This window comes from Oncorhynchus kisutch, linkage group LG5 (assembly GCF_002021735.2).
Source record: "Oncorhynchus kisutch isolate 150728-3 linkage group LG5, Okis_V2, whole genome shotgun sequence".
Taxonomy (NCBI): domain Eukaryota; kingdom Metazoa; phylum Chordata; class Actinopteri; order Salmoniformes; family Salmonidae; genus Oncorhynchus; species Oncorhynchus kisutch.
The window spans coordinates 21,594,253-21,614,317 of record NC_034178.2 but is presented as its reverse complement, the minus strand read 5'-3'; the positions used below and the strand labels follow the sequence as shown (position 1 = coordinate 21,614,317).

At 40.7% G+C, this 20,065-nt stretch overlaps 1 protein-coding gene across 4 annotated transcripts in view; it reads right to left on the bottom strand.

The window, feature by feature from the left end:
• Positions 1-20,065, bottom strand: part of LOC109890760 (receptor-type tyrosine-protein phosphatase T-like) — a 484,190-nt gene that overhangs the window by 230,016 nt on the left and 234,109 nt on the right. For all 4 annotated transcript variants that reach the window (XM_031824663.1, XM_031824659.1, XM_031824662.1 and 1 more), the window contains one exon: positions 6,379-6,488. In XM_031824663.1, the coding sequence (XP_031680523.1) occupies positions 6,379-6,488 (110 nt within the window). The remainder of the gene's footprint in view (positions 1-6,378; positions 6,489-20,065) is intronic.

The following is a 20,065-nucleotide window of genomic DNA, read 5'->3' as shown; positions in this document are numbered from 1 at the left end:
AGGAGAGCTGAGAGTTGACTCAAAACAAATGTACTTTTTTAATTTTAGAGTGTGCAAAGCTGTAAAGGCAAAGGGTGGCTATTTGAAGAATCTCCAATATAAAATATATTTTGATTTGATTTGACTACATGATTCCATGTGTTATTTGATAGTTTTGATGTCTTCACTATTGTTCTACAATGTAGAAAACAGTCAAATAAAGAAAAACCCTTGAATGAGTAGGTGCTGTAAAACCTTTGGTAGCTGTGACTGTGTATAGCCCAGTTACATTAACTAATTAAAATGCTATTTTGTTCTTTGAAATACATTTTATTTTATATTATAATGCTACTTAAGACCTTCATAAACACAACCAAATGATTATGTGTTGAAATAGCATATATGGGGGTGGCAGGTAGTTAGTGGTTAGTGTTGGACCAGTAACCGAAAGTTTGCTAGATCAAACCCCTGAGCTGACAAGGTAAAAATCTGTCGTTCTGCCCCTGAACAAGGCAGTTAACCCACTGTTCCTAGACTGTCATTGTAAATAAGAATGTGTTCTTAACTGACTTGCCTAGTTAAATAAAGGTTTAATAAAAAAAATATATATGAAATATATTTATTAGAATGTTGATGTCCAAAATAATCGTCACTGGCTCAAAGGCGGTTCCCTCGATGCCATGTGCTTCTAGTGTTAACATCCAATCCTAAGGACGGCATCCTACATCCCTGTGGAATTGGGATCTCCTTAGACCAGAGGCAAGTGCCATCTTCTGGCCCTCCAACACCACTTCCAGCAGTATGGTCTACAATCCAGGACCGACCCTGCTTCAGATGTAACCCAGCAGTTGGATGCAGGGTGGTATGCTGCAGATAAGGTGGGACTATAAATACCCTTGTTACACTTAGTTGTGAATTTGTGAAATTCATGAATTGAATTGAGAGCTGGCAAATATGAGTAAGACATGTAGTGTGAAATATGACTAAAACCTGTAGTGTCGTGGGGGGTGAGGATAGAATGTTGAGCGTATTTGTGACCCGATTCAGGAAACAAGGTGTATGTCACAAGTCACGACTTCACAGGACAGCCGTTGGAACTTAATTTTTTTTTAATCAAAATGCGTTTTGGGGCAGAAATGCCTTCTCGAACATGTGAACTTTCATGTGCACAATACAATGTTTTATGTCTTCTGTAAATACGAATACAACTGATAAATAACGAGCCTTGTTGGTTAAGCCACAGAAAAAGTGAGCAACCTTCCCACTATCCATGATTGGCTGAGATAATGAGTGGGTTGGACATGCCGGGAGATGAGTTCGGATTGGTCTGCCATATACAGTGGTTCCTTCTTTAAAGTTATACTGCGGCAGCAGCTTTCTGTGGCACGTCATTTAATTCTTAGCCATTTCTTCTGTTAGTGCTAGTTATTGCTAGTTTTATCACCAGAGGGCATTTTTGAGAAGCATTTGATAGTATTCCTTTTGGCATTACCAGAGAATTTGATTAAATAGTTTCCAACAGCACATTTACAGTCACCACTCTGGTTAACACGAAAACTGCCTTACCAGCTCTGCTAGGGCGAGTAAAATGGTAAGAGTGGTCTAATTTGTGTCTGGAAGTAGGTGTTTCTACATTCAGACCGTTTTGCTCTCGGAGGGCACACTGGACATTTGGGCCGAAGAGTAGGGTTGATTTGACTGTTCTGACCTTACAACGGCAGTCGAGCACCCAAGCTAATGTTGGCTAGCTACTTCCAGACACACATGAGACCACTCTTACCATTTTACTCGCCCTAGCAGAGCTGGTAAGGCCGTTTTTGTGTTAACCAGAGTGGTGACTGTAAATGTGCTGCTGGAAACAATTTAATTACGTTTTTTTCCTAACATTTACTGACACCAGACATATTCAATGGGTGTTGAGTGCTCGTAAAGTAATTATTCTGCGCTCTGGTACACTCAGACGAGATCCGTGTAGATAGTAGGCTGGACACATTACATTTTTAACAATGTTCTTTTCTGATAAAAACTAGTTCATTGCATCCGCCGTGGAGCCCAGTTCCATAATAGCGTTTCAATCGGTGACGTCACTCGCTCTGAGACATTGAAGTAGTTGTTCCCCTTGCTCTGCAAGGTCCGCGGCTTTTGTGGAGCGATTTGTAACGATGTCTATGTGTGCAGAGGGTCCCTGGTTCGAGCCTAGGTAGGGGAAAGGAGGAGAGGGATGGAAGCAAAACTGTTACACAGGCACCATTTTAATATTTTGTAATTGTGTAAGTCTGGGCAGCGAGCTTGTTTGTCATCGATTGCTAGACCAGAAATAGTCAGGAGTTTTTATTTTTTCCCTACTTTTTCATTACGCAGACCTAAGCACAGTTGACACCATCGAGGTGTGGATGTTGACTTTCTACACAAATTGTTTTTTTTTTCAGTTTTGTCCGATGAACAGATAAATAAAAAGGGATCCGTTTTTCATGGAGCATCAGTCCTGTCAAAACAGGTTCTGCGAACGTTCGATTCCATACATTTTCTATGGGCTCGCACCAGTGTTCCAGTTTAGCCAACATTCTTAAGCCGTTTTTCAGCCTTGGGTGAATTTTGACTCGTTTTATTTCCAGCATGTAGCTAGCTAGAACGAATTTACGAGGCAGCTGAATGTCCATTGAGAAAGCAGAATAACTATACCATTTAGCTAAGCTAAGAATGATGATCATAATCAAGTCAATTAACGTTGGGTAGTTAGATAGCCTATAGTTAATATACTGTCAAATTTGATGTATAACTAACGTTAGGTAGCTAGCTAACATTACGGTACATACTTCTGTAATGATATGCTATGTGGTTCGTAAGGACAGCGTAGCTAACAAATTATCAACCAACATAACGTGTAAGGTAACTTATTTGAAAAGTAATTACTTTATTACATTGAGTAGCAAGCTACCCCTTGGTCATTAGGGCAAATCTGGTCTGTGATAGGAGGGGGGTTTTCACACCTAGCTCTGCTGCTTTAGATTGAACAGTCATATCTCAGTTATTGTTTTCATATCTATAAAAAATAAGCTGTTTTCTTCACTTTCAGAGAGCGAGCTGACCAAGGGGTCGAAAATGTCACATACAGTACCATCTATAAAGTACTCTGTAGCCACTTAGTGTGGACACCAAGTAAGACCACACACACACAATAACAGTCTCTCTCCATCACTTCATCCCTCTCCCCCTTCTCCCACTTCTCCCTAAATCCTCTAGGTTATATCAGCTGTTTTGGTGAACCCCTCCCCCATCTGATCTGGCTGACACAGAGAGCACAGCATGATCAGATATGAGATGTAGTATTATTAAATATGAATTATTAGGAAGTATTATTAAAGAGATGCTTTGCATTGAAATACAGACAGAGATGTAGTAGTACCAGAGTTAATGATCCAAGGTCAGTTTTACATTTGACCTCCTGATGATTATAATGACTGTTTTTTTTATTCGAACACAGTCAAAGGTTATTCATAATCTCTCTCTATCCATCTGTCTCTCGTCTGCAGGTATGTTTTGAAGTGAGAGAGGAAGCTAGTCCCATCATCGCCACCTCACCCGCTCTTAAGATAACCTTCAGGCCAACTGGGGGCCAAAGGCTGGTTAGGAGAAACTGCAATTGTGGTGAACTGAGAGAATATTAGGGTAGCACTGTAATTCATGATTCATATGCTGTCTGCCACTGTACTCACCTCTTTCCCTTTCGGTCTTCTACACCTCTCTCCCCACCTCGTCTTTCTTCCTTGTTTTATAATGCACACCATATGTGCATTGAAGTACAGATTGAACTTGTATTTATAATATTACAATTATCGTAATTATGATGCATTTATGTATTTATAACACCTAGATAATGAACTTAATTAAATAAAGCATTTCACTTTCTCCCCTGGTTGAAATTAAGTATCTCATTGAAATACTATCCTGTGTCCACAGATTAATGCAGATGAAGGGAGTTAGATATGCATCGTTCTTTTTTCTGTATATATGATTTACAAATCAACCATGTTTCTAGTCTATTGCATAGTTATAATGTGTAATCATTGATGTCCCAGGAGCAGGAGTGGTAAACACTGTTGAAGTGTATAATTGTAATACAAACAGTTGAAGTCATAAGTTTACATACACCTTAGCCAAATACATTTAAAGTCAGTTTTTCACAATTCCTGACATTTAATCCTAGTAAAAATTCCCTGTCTTAGGTCAGTTGGGATCACCACTTTATTTTAATAATGTAAAATGTCAGAATAACAGTAGAGAGAATTATTTATTTAAGCTTTTATTACTTCCATCGTATTCCTAGTGGGTCAGAGGTTTACATACACTCAATTAGTATTTGGTAGCATTGCCTTTAAATTATTTAACTTGGGTTAAACTTACTTGGTGTCCACACTAAGTGGCTACAGTTTTGGGCCTTCCACAAGCTTCCCACAATAAGTTGGGTGAATTTTGGCCAATTCCGCCTGACAGAGCTGATGTAACTGAGTCAGGTTTGTAGGCCTCCTTGCTCGCACATGCTTTTTCAGTTCTGCCCACACATTTTCTATAGGACTGAGGTCAGGGATTTGTGATGGCCACACTAATACCTTGACTTTGTTGTCTTTAAGCCATTTTGCCACAACTTTGGAAGTATGCTTGGGGTCATTGTCCATTTGGAAGACCCATTTGCGACTGAGCTATTACTTCCTGACTGATGTCTTGAGATGTTGCTTCAATATATCCACATAATTGTCCTGCCTCATGATGCCATCTATATTGTGAAGTGCACCAGTACCACCTGCAGAAAAGCACCCCCACAACATGATGCTGCCACCCCCGTGATTCACTGTTGGGATGGTGTTCTTTGGCTTGAAAGCCTCCCCCTTTTTCCTTCAAACACAACAATGGTCATTATGGCCAAACAGTTCTATTTTTGTTTCATCAGACGAGAGGACATTTCTCCAAAAAGTACGATCTTTGTCCACGTGTGCAGTTGCAAACCGTATTCTGGCTTTTTTAATGGCGGTTTTGGAGCAGTGGCTTCTTCCTTGCTGAACGGCCTTTCAGGTTATGCCAATACAGGACTCGTTTTACTGTGGATATAGAAACTTTTGCACGTGTTTCCTCCAGCAACAAGGTCCTTTGCTGTTGTTCTGGGATTGATTTACACGTTTCACACCAGAAATAAATGAATAAAAAATGTATAATTTTAGTGAATGATATCATAAATAGGACTGGTGGAGTTGTCACACATGCAGCTAACACAAACATGTGGAAATGTCTGCTCTACCCAAATTTACAACCATTTAATTGCAGCATTACCATATAAATGGAAGAGGCAAGTAGAAGGGGAAAAAAGTAAGGAACTTGTATGTCGGCCCTGTATTAAAGAACATACATGGTTAAAGAAAAGTGTGATAAATAAATAATTGTGTAGTGGAGCTCCAAAAGTGTTGCTGTCCACTTTCTGCAGGATCAAGTTTTGAAATCAGTGGAATTAGAGTATGATAGCTAAAGAGATGGAGCAACCTTGGCATGGCATTCCTGACAGGGACATGTGTCCATCATATACATGATAATCTATACAGGTAAGATAGCTAGTTACATTTTCAGATTTTACACATTTCTATTTTGACAGAAAGGCGTTTCATTTCAAGCTAAAGTGTACTGTTAGCTAGCTAGCTAATGTTAGCTGGCTGGCTCCCTAGCTGACGTTATTATTCGTATTCCAGGACCCAGAACAGAGTTTGCTATTCTAATTAGAGCCTAATGTTAGCTAGCTGACATTGGATCTGGTTGGTTAGCTCCCAGCACTGTGGCATCATTGGCAGTTTGTTCATTGTTGTTTAACTAGCTAACATTAGCTGGCTGGCTAGTTAGCTAATGTTGCATGACGTGTGTACAACACCCATTGAATATGGCCAGTATCAGTAAACGTCTACAAAAAAGAATACTGAAATTGTTGCCAACAGAGCTGGTTAGGCTGTTTTCATGTTATCCAGAGGTAAACAAATCATCGGCCAGAGCGTCAGGTGTGCGCCCCGAGAGCGGGGCTAAAGCTTAAGAGGGTGTGAACGATGCTGAATGGGTGTAGACAAAGAAGAGCTATTCACTAGATACCAAAACATTCAAAGACCATTTTCTCAAAAGTGAGTTTACAAGTTGATCAACTTTCAAAGCAGAATTACTTTCCCATTGTTCCTCAAATGCAGTGTCTGATGTACCATTTTGTAGCTCTGAGTCACTCATTTTATCCTATGTAAAAAAACACATTTTCAAATGTTGCTACATAAGACCGAATCCAGGTGGTGAGTCACAATGTTTGTGTGCTGAGGAAGTGAGAAAATAACTCGCAGCTGCCATGATAACACGGGTGACTGTGTTGATGTCACTCACCTCGTATAGCGTGATGACACCATTGGTCTCATTAGGTGCCTTCCACTGCATGAAGATCTTCTCCTCATATGGTCCGGTCTGGGTGGACTCCATTGGAACAGAGCCGGGAACTGGAGAAATGACACAAAGGAGTGACGGCATGTTCAAGCAAAGCAGGCAAGCAGGTTTGAGCACTAAAGAACACACACACATATTGATTAGGCAGTACAGTTTCACAACGCCACGGTCTGATTGAGAACAATTGAACCATTCAACAACGTTGTATCTCAGACATTACAGCACACAACAGCACACTCAAAATCATCAAAATAAAATAAAATATCAACACTTTGTTCCTTCTCAATCCCACTTATGATAACTGTACATATTATAAATATATTGACACATATACTGATACAGTGAATGAGTTTATCAGGAAGTGCACAGGAGATGTTGTACCCACTGTGACTATTAAAACCTACCCCAACCAGAAACCGTGGATAGATGGGAGCATTCGTGCCATATTGAAAGCGCGAACCACCGCATTTAACCAGGACAAGAAGACTGGGAAGATGGAAGAATACTAACAGTGTAGTTATTCCCTCTGCAAAGCAATCAAGCAGGCTAAACGTCAGTATAGGGACAAAGTTGAGTCCCAGTTCAACGGCTCAGACACGAGACGTATGTGGCAGGGTCTACAGACAATCACTGAATATAAAAGGAAAAGCAGACACCGACGTCTTGCTTCCAGACAGACTGAACACCTTCTTCGCTCGCTTTGAAGATAATACAGTGCCACCAACGCAGCCCGATATCAAGGACTGTGGGCTCTCCTTCTCCGTGGCCGACATGATTAAGACATTATAGCGTGTTAACCCTCAAAAGGCTGCCGGCCCAGATGGTATTCCTAGCCGCATTCTCAGAGCATGCACAGACCAGCTGGCTGGTGTGTTCACAGATATATTCAATCTCTCCCTATGCCAGTCTGTTGTCCCCACATGCTTCAAGATGGCCACCATTGTCCCTGTACCTGTTCGTAAGCATTTCACTGTAAGGTCTACACCTGTTGTATTCAGCGCACGTGACAAATAAACTTTGATTTGACCTAGGAAAGCAAAGGTAACTGAACTAAATGACTATCGCCACATAGCACTCACCTCGTTCATCATGAAGTGTTTTGAGAGACTAGTCAAGGATCATATCACCTCCACCTTACCTGCCACCCTAGACCCACTTCAATTTGCTTAACGCTCCAATAGATCGACAGATTACGCAATCACCATCACACTGCATACTGCGCTGTCCCATCTGGACAAGAGGCATACCTATGTAAGAATGCTGTTCAATGCCTATAGCTCAGCATTCAACACCATAGTATCCTCCAAGCTCATCATTAAGCTCGAGGCCCTGGGTCTGAACCCCGCCCTGTGCAATTGGGCCCTGGACTTCCTGACGGGTCGCACCCAGGTGGTGAAGGTAGGAAACACAATTGAGAGCATCCTGTCAAGCTGTATCACCACCTGGTACGGCAACTGCACCGCTGCCCACAACCGCAAAGCTTTCCAGAGGGTGGTGCGGTCTGCCCAACGCAATACTTGGGGCAAACTTCCCTACAGCACCGATTCCATAGGAAGGCCAAAAATATCATCAAGGACATCAACCATCCGAGCTACTGCCTGTTCACCCCACTATCATCCAGAAGGCGAGGTCAGTACATGTCCATCAAAGCTGGGACCGAGAGACTGAAAAACAGCTTCTAGCTCAAGGCCATCAAGCTGCTAAACAGCCATCATTAGCACATCAGAGGCGGCTGCTTACAGACATAGATTAGGGTCACTGGCCACTTTTAGAAATGGATCACTAGCCACTTTAATAATGTTCCAAATCTAGCATTACTTATCTCATACTGTATGTATGAACTGCACTCCACACTATTCTACAGTATCTTGGTCAAATTTAAATTGTGCTTACATATAGGCATCACCTATTTCATATGTACGTACATACTGTATTATCTTCAATACTACACCACTGACTGTTAAACAGCCATCTCCAGGACATCAGAGGCTGCTGCCTATAGACATCGATTAGGAATCACTGGCCACTTTAAGGAAATGAAACCACCAGCCACTTTAATAATGTATCCGTATCTTGCATTAATCATCTTATATGTGTAAACTGTACTCTATACCATGCCACTATCTTAGTTCAATGCCGCTCTGCAATACACAACCGTTCAAAAGTTTGGAGCCATTTGTTGTGAAAGAAAAGCCATTTATTTGTCCATTAAAATTATATCAAATTGATCAGAAATACAGTGTAGACATTGTTAATGTTATAAATTACTATTGTAGCGGGAAATGGCAGGCTCAAAATGGCCAGAAACGGCCAGAAACAAACAACTTTCTTCTGAAACACGTCAGTCTATTCTTGTTTTGAGAAATGAAGGCTATTCCATGCGAGAAACTGCCAAGAAACTGAAGATCTCATACAATGCTGTGTACTACTCCCTTCACAGAACAGAGCAAACAGGCTCTAACCAGAATAGAAAGAGGAGTGGGAGGCCCCGGTGCACAACTGAGCAAGAGGACAAGTACATTAGAGTGTCTAGTTTGAGAAACAGACGCCTCACAAGTCCTCAACTGGCAGCTTCATTAAATAGTACCCGCAAAACACCAGTCTCAATGTCAACAGTGAAGAGGCGACTCCGGGATGCTGGCCTTCTAGGCAGAGTTGCAAAGAAAAAGCCATATCTCAGACTGGCCTAACAAAAATAAAATATTAAGATGGGCAAAAGAACACAGACACTGGACAGAGGAAGATTGGAAAAATGTGTTATGGACAGACAAAGCAAATTTTCAGTTATTCGGATCACAAGAAGAACATTTGTGAGACGCAGAAAAAATTAAAAGATGCTGGAGGAGTGCTTGACGCCATCTGTCAAGCATGTTGGAGGCAATATGATGGTCTGGGAGTGTTTTGGTGGTGGTAAAGGGGGAGATTTGTACAGGGTAAAGGGGATCTTGAAGAAGGAAGGCTATCACTCCATTTTGCAACGCCATACTCTGTGGACAGCGCTTAATTGGAGACAATTTCCTCCTTCAACTCCTTCAACAGGACAATGACCAAAAGCACAGCTCCAAACTATGAAATAACTATTTAGGGAAGAAGCAGTCAGCTGGTATTCTATCTATAATTGGTTGGCCAGCACAGTCATCTCAACCCTATTGAGCTGTTGTGGGAGCAGCTTGACCGTAAGAAGTGCCCATCAAGCCAATACAACTTGTGGGAGGTGTTTCAGCAAACATGGGATGAAATCTTTGATTACCTAAACAAAATGACAACTAGAATGCCAAAGGTCGACAAGGCTGTAATTGCTGCAAACTGAGGATTCTTTGACTAAAGCAAGGTTTGAAGGATACAATTATTATTTAAATTAAATATCATTATTCCTAACCTTGTCAATGTCTTGACTATATTTCCTATTCATTTTGCAACTCATTTCATGTATGTTTTCATGGAAAACAAGGACATTTCTAAGTGACTCCAAATTTTTGAACGGTACTAAATATATGTGTATTCTTAATTGCATTCCTTACTTAGATTTACATGTATTTTAGGTATATGTTGTGAAACTGTTAGATATTACTGCACTGTCGGAGCTAGAAACACAAGCATTTCACTACATCCCCAATAACATCTGCTGGACACTTGTCGGTGATAAATACATTTGTTTTGATATAAACAATGTTACAATTACTTTTCAAGCATTAACTCATCTAAATGGGGGAAGTGGGAAGACAGCGCTGGTGGCTTAACCCCAGGACTAATGGAGTGAGCAGCTGAAGTCAAGGGAAACATCCTCAGTGCTCAATCCTGGCTCTTTGATTTGATATTAATTTATGCAGTCTGATGACTGGACGAAAGTCCTGATAATACCTTTGTTAAAAGGCCATTTAGTCCATCTTCACACTATCTTAATAATTGGCATGGCAGACGAGAAGAATGTGGCTGGTGTACTGTACACGATGGGAAACAGAGAGCTGGTTTCAAGTGCAGGGCGCAGCAGCTGTTTATTGTAAAGGACCACCAGAGGAGGCAGGTAGCTGGGTCCAGGGGCAGGCAGAAGGTCATACACCGGGAGTCCATAAAGGCAACAGTACAGGCAGGGAAAAGGCTAGTAACGATCAGGCACCCTCACAATGATAGGGTGCAAAGAAGTGAACTAAATAGTGTGTGATAATGACATACAGGTGTCTGAACAGTTGATCAGAATTCAGGTTATTGGGATCTGGAGAGTGAGCTGCGTTCAGGGGATCTGTGTGTTTGAGAGTGTGAGCTGGAAAGTGAGCTGCGTTCATGGGATCTACGTGTTTGAGAGTGTGAGTTGGAAGCAGATGTTACAGCTGGTCTTGAACAGTGTTGGCATTAGCTCCCTCAACAGGGCAGATGGAGGGATAGAGGGATGGAGTGATAGGGGAAGGGGAACTGATAGAGTGATGGAGTGATAGGGGAAGGGGAACTGGACTATTTTTGCACATTGCCAAGCTTTAAGGTAGAAAGAACAGTGAATCTCATTATCATAAACTCCCTGCTAACAAGAAGCATATTAGATTTGGGAGTTTAGTGGTAAGATTTGAGTCACCTGGTTCATGCTAATTGTTTCCATTTACTTTAGATCACACATGTACACTTAGCCAAATGTATTTTACTGTAATGTTTTTTTGGTCTATTGGTGTCGACAATGATCTAGGCATTTATCGTTGATCCTAGTCTTAGATCAATATAGGATTATTCATGCAATGCAGTGCTTACTAGTTTGTTTTGTAATATTCCATTTACTCATAATTGCCTAGACTGCCATGTTAACCCTTTGTTAATGGATAGTGTATGGGTCATAAGCATCCACCTCTTTGTTTGGCCAGTATGGACACTTCACCGGGTTAGACCGTTAGACCTTGGGGGCATGGGAGTTATTAGTGACAGTGGCTGGTTCTGTGTGTGTGTGTGTGTGTGTGTGTCCACTTGTCCACTGATCGTGCCATTTATAACCAGATTAGACAGCAGCGACACCAGGGCTTAGTATTGTGTTGTCAACGATGCATTGAATGTACTTGGCTGAAAGATATTTGTCATGTCCAGTCAGCATCCCAACCCAACACACAACCAAAAAGAGACATGTTAGAAATCTTTGTTAGCTCTAATTATTCAAAAACAGAAGAGGGAGGAGAGCTCTCAATATACGTTGTTCCACATTTGACATAGTCTTTGAGTGTACCCTGGATGGTTAAATAATCTATTATTAGAAAATAAATTATGTCCTTGAGTAGATTTAAAACAGTCATGATTAAACAATTATTTTACTGGTGATTTATCTTACTTTAGAGAGAGGGCTTTTATTTCAATATTAAAAAATAACTATGAAACAAATGCTTTTTTCAGAGGTATTGTTGATTTCTGTTTGTAGACTTGCTACAATGGACATAAATAGCATTCCAATTTACACTTGGTAGCTAACCCTGCATTACTGTAAACAATAGGCAACCAAGGTCAAACACGTCAAGAAATTCATCTTAACATTTTGATTACACACAATGTAAGCATAAAATGACAAATTTTGTTAACAACAAACATAAAGTGAAAAACAAGCCCTGGAACAAAATAACAAAAATAGTAATCTCCATCTAATCTTAAAATCCCATTTGCGGTATTTTAGTTAAACTAAATCCAATTTAACATTATTGCTTGTCCACCCCAGCAAAATATATATATTTTCAAATCAGGGTATGATTGAATGCAAACTTTAATTCGATATTATACCCTCTAGGGTCTCTGAAATATACAAGATCCATCTACGATTAATTTCTTCCTGTTTTAATGCCTGATAAAAAGGGAAATTAACGCCTTACAAGGCTGACACCAATCGGTGTGCTCTAAGTGCTAACAAGCTATACGTAACCTCAAAACATAAGCTGAACAAAAATATAAACATAACATGTAAAGTGTTGGTCCCATGTTTCATGAGCTGAAATAAAAGATCCCAGAAATGTTCCATACACACAAAAAGTGTATTTTTCTCAAATGGTGAGCACACACTTGTTTACATCCTTGTTAGTGAGCATTTCTCATTTGCCAAGATAATCCATCCACCTGACAGGTGTGGCATGATCATTACATCTTGTGCTGGGGACAATAAAATGACTCTAAAATGTGCAGTTTTGTCACACAACACAATATCACAGATGTCTCAAGTTTTGAAGGAGTGTGCCATTGGCATTCTGACCGCAGGAATGTCCACCAGAGCTGTTGGCAGATAATTAAATGTTAATTTATCTTACATAAGCCGCATCTAACGTTGTCTTAGAGAATTAGGCAGTGTGTCTAATCGGCCTCACAACCGCAGACCACGTGGAAGCAAGGCAGCTCAGGACCTCCACATCTGGCCCCAGTGATGTACTGGGCTGTACACTCTGAAGCGCTTTACGGGCGGATGCCGAGCAGTTGCCATACCAGGAGGTGATGCAACTGGTCAAGATGCTCTAGATGGTGCAGCTGTAGAACATTTTGAGGATAAGATATTTGCAGTCTCCTGAGGGGGAAAAGCCATTGTTGTGCCCTCTTCACAACGTTCTTGGTGTGTTTGGGCCATGATAGTTTGTTGGTACTGTCATGACTGGCCTGTGAGGATCAGGTTACAGTGGATCACAGTTCTACAGAGATATCTCTCCCTCCAGCACACGGGGAGAGGTATAGAGTGATTGATGGGGGGTTTTATCACCTCACACCCATTGTAAATTATAAGGCAGCATCCCAAGTCCATTCTGTTTTCTAATGTGAGACCTCGGAATGTCTGTGTGCCTTAGGAAGAGTTTACAGCCAAAAACTACAGAACATCAAATAAATTGACTTTGCGACAATATATTTCATCAGACAAAATGGTGGTAACAATGATGGATGGAATATGAAAATTAATGTATATTTTATGAATTAAAGTTAAATGAGGATGTTATAATGAAAAAAATGTAACTTTAGGAGTTTTCATAATGTGTATGTGATGTTTACATACTTTATGTTGTGTAGGACCATGCCTCAGGATGATGACTCCTTGCCTGGCATGATGACTCCTTGCTGTCCCCAGTCCACCTGGCCGTGCTGACCTGTTGCACCCTCAACGACCACTGTGATTACTATTATTTGACCATGCTGGTCATTTTTGAACATTTCAACATCTTGGCATGTTCTGTTATAATCTCCACCCGGCACAGCCAGAAGAGGACTGGCCACCCTTCATAGCCTGTTTCCTCTCTAGGTTTCGGCCTTTCTAGGGAGTTTTTCCTAGCCCCTGTGCTTCTACACCTGCATTGCGAGCTGTTTGGGGTTTTAGGCTGAGTTTCTGTACATTACTTTGAGATATCAGCTGATGTCAGAAGGGCTATATAAATATATTTGCTTTGATTTTGATTTAGAGAATATCCAGATGAAAAATAATGTTTTGGTGATGATAAGAATGTGATTTTAGTTGTCCATAAGAGATCATAGTTAATTATAATACATTGTCTTGTGACTAGCTTCACCCCAGGGAATCCAGAGAGTGTGTCATAAAGACGGACACACCCTTTCTACTCTGGGGTATAAAACATGTTAAGAATTTACATACTTGACTAGAGGACCGCGAGCTGCAGCAAAGGTCCACAATTAGTCTCGACCCCAAAACAATCAGGTTCATGGTTGAGTAGTTCTTCTAAGTACTGTATCTAGGAAGGTGAATTTAAACAGGACCCTCCGGCATATCTTTTCAAGTCATTGATTGTCTACATGGCCCTCCTACCCATGCTGGGTTCATCGACATGGCTGATTAGCCTACTCAGAAGCTCACTCACAGAACGAGTGCAAGGAAACATACAACTAAGCGAAAGGACATTGAGACATCGTGTGGACAATCAGAGACTTACACCTGAAGATGAAAGAACAAGGCGTCTGCCAAATATTTCCCACTAAGCAGAACTCAGCCCACGAAAAGATACCCAACGGAGACCTTCAACACGTAAATACATGCATTACACTTTTTACCCATAAGAGCGGCAGTTCGGGGCAAGGTGTTAGGGCTGAAACTAAGCATAGTTTACAAATGTATCCAAGTGTTGCATTTCTCTATTGTACTTTCTCTCTCTCTCTCTGTAAATCTCCATCTTGTGTAACACGTGTCATATTGTGTTGGTCCGCTAGGGACCTGTTGCCATTGTATTAAGTTCAAACCAATAACCGAGAAGGTTTGTTTATGTGCATCTTATGTTATCATTTAGCTTGTTAGTAAATAAATAATCAACTCATTTTGTGTGGCACGGAATGATTAGTGAGACAAGGGTAGTGCAGATTTGCGAATTATGCGACATTCAGAATGAGACTGATGAGGAAATTAATGAATTAGTGACTGCTATGAAATCGATTCTGATATTATTTGAGTGAATTTGGGAAACGGTAACTCATTAAACAAACTTTCCCATGGTGCACCAGGTTACTGAGTTAATGGTTACAGGATTCATTTAATCACGTATAAACATTGTTAATTATTCGATAAATAGCATGTCATCACATTAACAATAACAACGTCATGACAGTGATATGGATACCAAGGAACTTGAAACGTTCAACCCGCTCCACTACAGCCCCGTCGATGTGAAGGGGTGTTCGGCCCTATTTACCTGTAGTCCATGATCATATCCTTTCCTTTGTCTTGCTCACGTCCTGGAACCACACTGACAGGTCTCTTATCATTGTCGGTGATCAGGTCTACCACCGTTGTGTCATTAGAAAACTTAATGATGGTGTTAGAGCCATGCTTGGCCACGCAGTTGTGGGTGAATAGGGAGCACACACCCCTTCATGGTTACCGACATGAGTGCTATGGGGCGGTAGTCAATTAGGGAGGTAGTCATTCTTTGGACACAGAGACTATGGTGGTCTGCTTGAAACATGTAGGTATTACAGAATCAGAGGTTGAAAATGTCAGTGAAGACACTTGACAGTTGGTCCAAGCATGATCTGAGTACGTCCTGGTAATCCATCTGGCCCTGCGGCCTTGGGAATGTTGACCTGTTTAACTTCTTGGTGACAGGGGGCAGTATTTTCACGTCCAGATGAAATGCATGCCCAAATTCAACTGCCTGCTAATCATCCCCAGAAGATAAGATATGCATATTATTAGTAGATTTGGATAGAAAACACTCTGCAGTTTCTAAAACTGTTTGAAATATGTCTGTGAGTATAACATAACTTATTTAGCAGGCGAAACCTGAAATTTTTGTTTTTGAGGTCACTCTTTTCAATGGGTTTTCATTGGGAATCCAGATTTCTAAGGAACATTCTTGCAGTTCCTATCGCTTCCACTGGATATCAGTCTTTAGAAATTGGTTCAGGTTATTCCTTTGTGTAATGAAGAGGTATGGCCATCTTGAACGAGGGTCACTTGAAGTGTACTGTTAGATAGAGGCGCGTGACCAGAAAGCTAGCTTCAGTTTTATCGATTATTTACGTAAAAAAATACCTAAAGTTGCATTACAAAAGTAGTTTGAAATGTTTTGGCAAGGTTTACAGGAAACTTTTGAGATATTTTGTAGTCATGTTGAGCAAGTTGGAACCGGTGTTTTTCTGGATCAAACGCGCCAAATAAATTGACATTTTGGATATATATCGACGGAATTAATTGAACAAAAGCACCATTTGTGATGTTTATGGGACATATTGGAGTGCCAACAAAAGAAGCTCGTCAAAGGTAAGGCATTAATTATATTTTTATTTCTGCATTTTGTGTCACGCCTGCAGGGTTGAAATATGGTTTCTCTTTGTTTACGGAGGTGCTATTCTCAGATAATAGCATCGTTTGCTTTCGCCGAAAAGCCTTTTTGAAATCTGACATGTTGGCTGGATTCACAACAAGTGAAGCTTTAATTTGCTATCTTGCGTGTGTTTAATTAAAGTTTGATTTGATTGAATTTTATTTGAATTTGGCTCTCTGCATTTTCCCTGGCTTTTGGCCAGGTGGGATGCTAGCGTCCCAGAGAGGTTAAAGGTCTTGCTCACATCGGTTATGGAGACCGTGATCACACAGTGGTCCGGAACAGCTGGTGCTCTCATGTATGTTTCAGTGTTGATTGCCTCAAAGCGAGCATAAAATGCCTTTAGATCATCTGGTAGGCTCGTGTCACTAGGCAGCTCGCGGCTGGGTTTCCCTTTGTAGTCTGTAATAGTTTGCAAGCCCTGTCACATCCGACAAGAGTCAGAGCCGGTGTAGTAGGATTCAATCTTAATCCTGTATTGATACTTTGCCTGTTTGTTTGATGGTTCATCTGAGGGCATAGCGAGATTTCTTATAAGTTTACGGATTAGTGTCCTGCTCCTTGAAAGTGGTAGCTTTAGCTCGGTGCGGATGTTAACTGTAATCCATGGCTTCTGGTTGGGATATGTACATGTACATTAATGCCATTGGATGAATCCCAGAACATATTTCAGTCTATGCTAGAAAAACAGTCCTGTAGGGTAGCATCCACCTTATCTGACCACTGTATTGAGTCACTGGTATTTTCTGCTTTAGTTTTTGCTTGTAAGTAGGAATCAATACAATATAATTACGGTCAGATTTGCCAAATGGAGGGCGAGGGAGATCTTGTACATATCTCTGTGTGTGGAGTAAAGGTGGTCTAGAGTTTTATTCCAATCTGACATGCTGGTAGAAATGAGGTAAAACAGATTTAAGTTTGCCTGCAATAAAGTCTCCGGGCACTAGGAGTACCACTTCTGGATGAACATTTTCTTGTTTGCTTATGGCCTTATACAGTTTGTTGAGTGCGGTCTTAGAGCCAGTGTTCGTTTGTGGTGGCAATACCTCAAGACTACCTTAATATCAGACATTGCGCACCAGCTTTTATTGACAAATAGACACAGACTCCCAACCCTCGTCTTACCGGACGTAGCTCTTTTGTCCTGCCGTTGCACGGAAAACCCAGCCAACTGTTTAGCTCGAACGGAGCTCAACCAGTTTATTCTCCAGTGATTTGCACGTTGGCCAATAGAACGGATGGTAGAACGGATGGTAAATTCTCACAAAGCACCCCGACCTGCGCCCCCTGTATTTCCTTCTTTTCTTCATGCGAATGATGGGAATTTGGGCCTTGTCTGGGAGCAATATTATATCCTTATAATATTATATTATTATATCTTCATCCAGTTTGAGGTGAGTAATCGCTGTTCTGATATCCAGAAGCTCTTTTCGGGCCAAAAGAGACAGTAGCATCAACATTATGTACGAAATAAGTTACAAACAATGTGAAAAAACACACAAAATAGTACAATTGGTTAGGAGCCCATAGAACGGCAGCCATCCCCTCCGGCTCCATTCTCATCTGCGGGTGTTTCTGAAATAGTATAATCCACGAATTTGAAGGTGTGCCCACATACTTTTGTGCATGTAGTGTACTTCAGTTTCATCAGCGACGGGAAAGAGGAACCTTTTAAAAGGCCCAGTACAGTCGAACTGTACTGTGTTTTATATAACGAACAAAAATATAAACGCAACATGCAGTTCACAGTTCAGTTACAGTTCAGTTCACAGTTCAGTTACAGTTCACACAAGGAAATCAGTCAATAGAAATTTGACATTTATTAGGCCTTAATCTATGGATGTCACATGACTGAGCAAGGGTGCAGCCATGGGTGGTCCTCCTCGCCCCACCCAGCCAATCAGAATTAGTTTTTCCCCACAAAAAAAGGCTTTAATACACCTCAGCACCCCCTCAGATGAAGAACCAAATGTGGAGGTCCTGGGCTGGCATGGTTACATATGATCTGCGGTTGTGAGGCCAGTTGGACATACTGTCAAATTCTCTAAAACTCCGTTGGAGGCGGCTTATGGTAGAGCAATGAACGTTAAATTATCTGCCAATAGCTCTGGTGGACATTCCTGCTCTCAGCATGCCAATTGCACACTACATCAAATTGGGACATCTGTGGCATTGTGTTGTGTGACAAAACGGCACATTTTAGAGTGGACTTTTATTGTCCCCAGCACAAGGTGCACCTGTGTAATGATAATGCTTTTTAATCAGCTTCTTGATATGCCACACCTGTCAGGTGGATGGATTTTTTTTTAATGCTTTCTAACAAATTTTGTAAACAAATGTGTGCTCTAAATTTGAGAGAAATAAGCTTTTGTGCGCATGTACAATTTCTGGGATATTTTATTTCAGCTCTTGAAACATGATACAAACACTTGACCTGTTCTATTTATATTTTTGTTCAGTATATATATTTCCACATTATGAGGTTGGAATAATACTGTGACATTGTGGAAATTAGAAAAATGCCCTTTTAGTGTAAGAGCTGTTTGAAAAGATCACCTGAAATATCAGCCTGTTTTGGTGGGATGGAGTTTTGGAATGCATGGTGACATCAGCAGGCAGTAAATATGTTGATGGACCAATAAGAAAGAGTTCTAAACCATCTCTGCCAGTAACAGCTAGTTTTCAGTTTTTCCCCTCCCCACTCAGACCACTCCCAGACAGTCCTAGCAAAATACTTGCTTGAGACATTGCTCTTTGCTAAGAAGCTATTTTTGTAAATTTTTGAACATTTTGATTGGAAATAATTACAGTAAGGTACTTAATTGTTACCCAGAAATGATTTGATATTGAGATAAAAACGGCTGCATTGGGCCTTTTAAAATTGAAATCATATTTGTGAGACGGTGCATAGCTCTATAAAACTAAAGTCATTTCCATAGAAGTGCAATTAGCACCGCTAAGAACAAAAATTACAACCCAGAGATTAAATATTATTAGCTAAAAACAATGAACACAGTGTTGCTACTCTCAACTAGTTTGGGACCTCGTTGGAGGTTGGGGCTGTTTTGATTAAAAAACATAATGCGCACTCAATGATAAATGAAAAGATACCAAAGTCTTTATGGAATGAGGACATCATAGTGCATCGATAATAGCAAGGTCTGCTGAGTTGTAGTTTATACATTACATCCAGTCATACACATACAATGTATTCATTTGTGCCCATTAATACATGCTGTGGTCATATTGGATTTTTAATAGTTGGATAACAGGGCTATAATCAGCGCTCATTATACAGTTATTACAAGTGTAACCAATCATAATTGTGGTATTAATTAGTGGAACAATTAAGGTCTAACTATATTTCCATTAGCTTGCAGTTCTATCAAGCTAGTGCCTTTACTGCAAAGAATTGTCTGCTTGAATACATGTAAATGTATTGAACAACATTAATATGGAAGCTATTTTAAGCCATCTCATGATCTAGCCTAGTTTTAAAAAACAAAAACATTTATTTTGAAATTTTGGCCTTGCTCAGAACAAGATGACAGTTTACTGGAATGAAAACAGCCATATTTTTGGCATGTGCAGGGATGGAATTTGGGTGCTGGCTAGCCAGGCTAGTAGACCTCAATTTATAATATTAGCCCCGGTAACATTTGGGTCAACAATCTGTGACATATGATACAATTTCAGTGGCCTGGCAGGCTAGTTTGGCACATTTTCAACTAGCTTGGTCAAAAAAGTACTAGCCTTGGGCTAGCAGACTAGTGTAATTTCCATCCCTATGTGTACAGGCAGCATGTCTACAGTACACCCCATGCATGTATTTGAACTAGGAACAGGACAAGACAGTGGAACCAGGACAATAC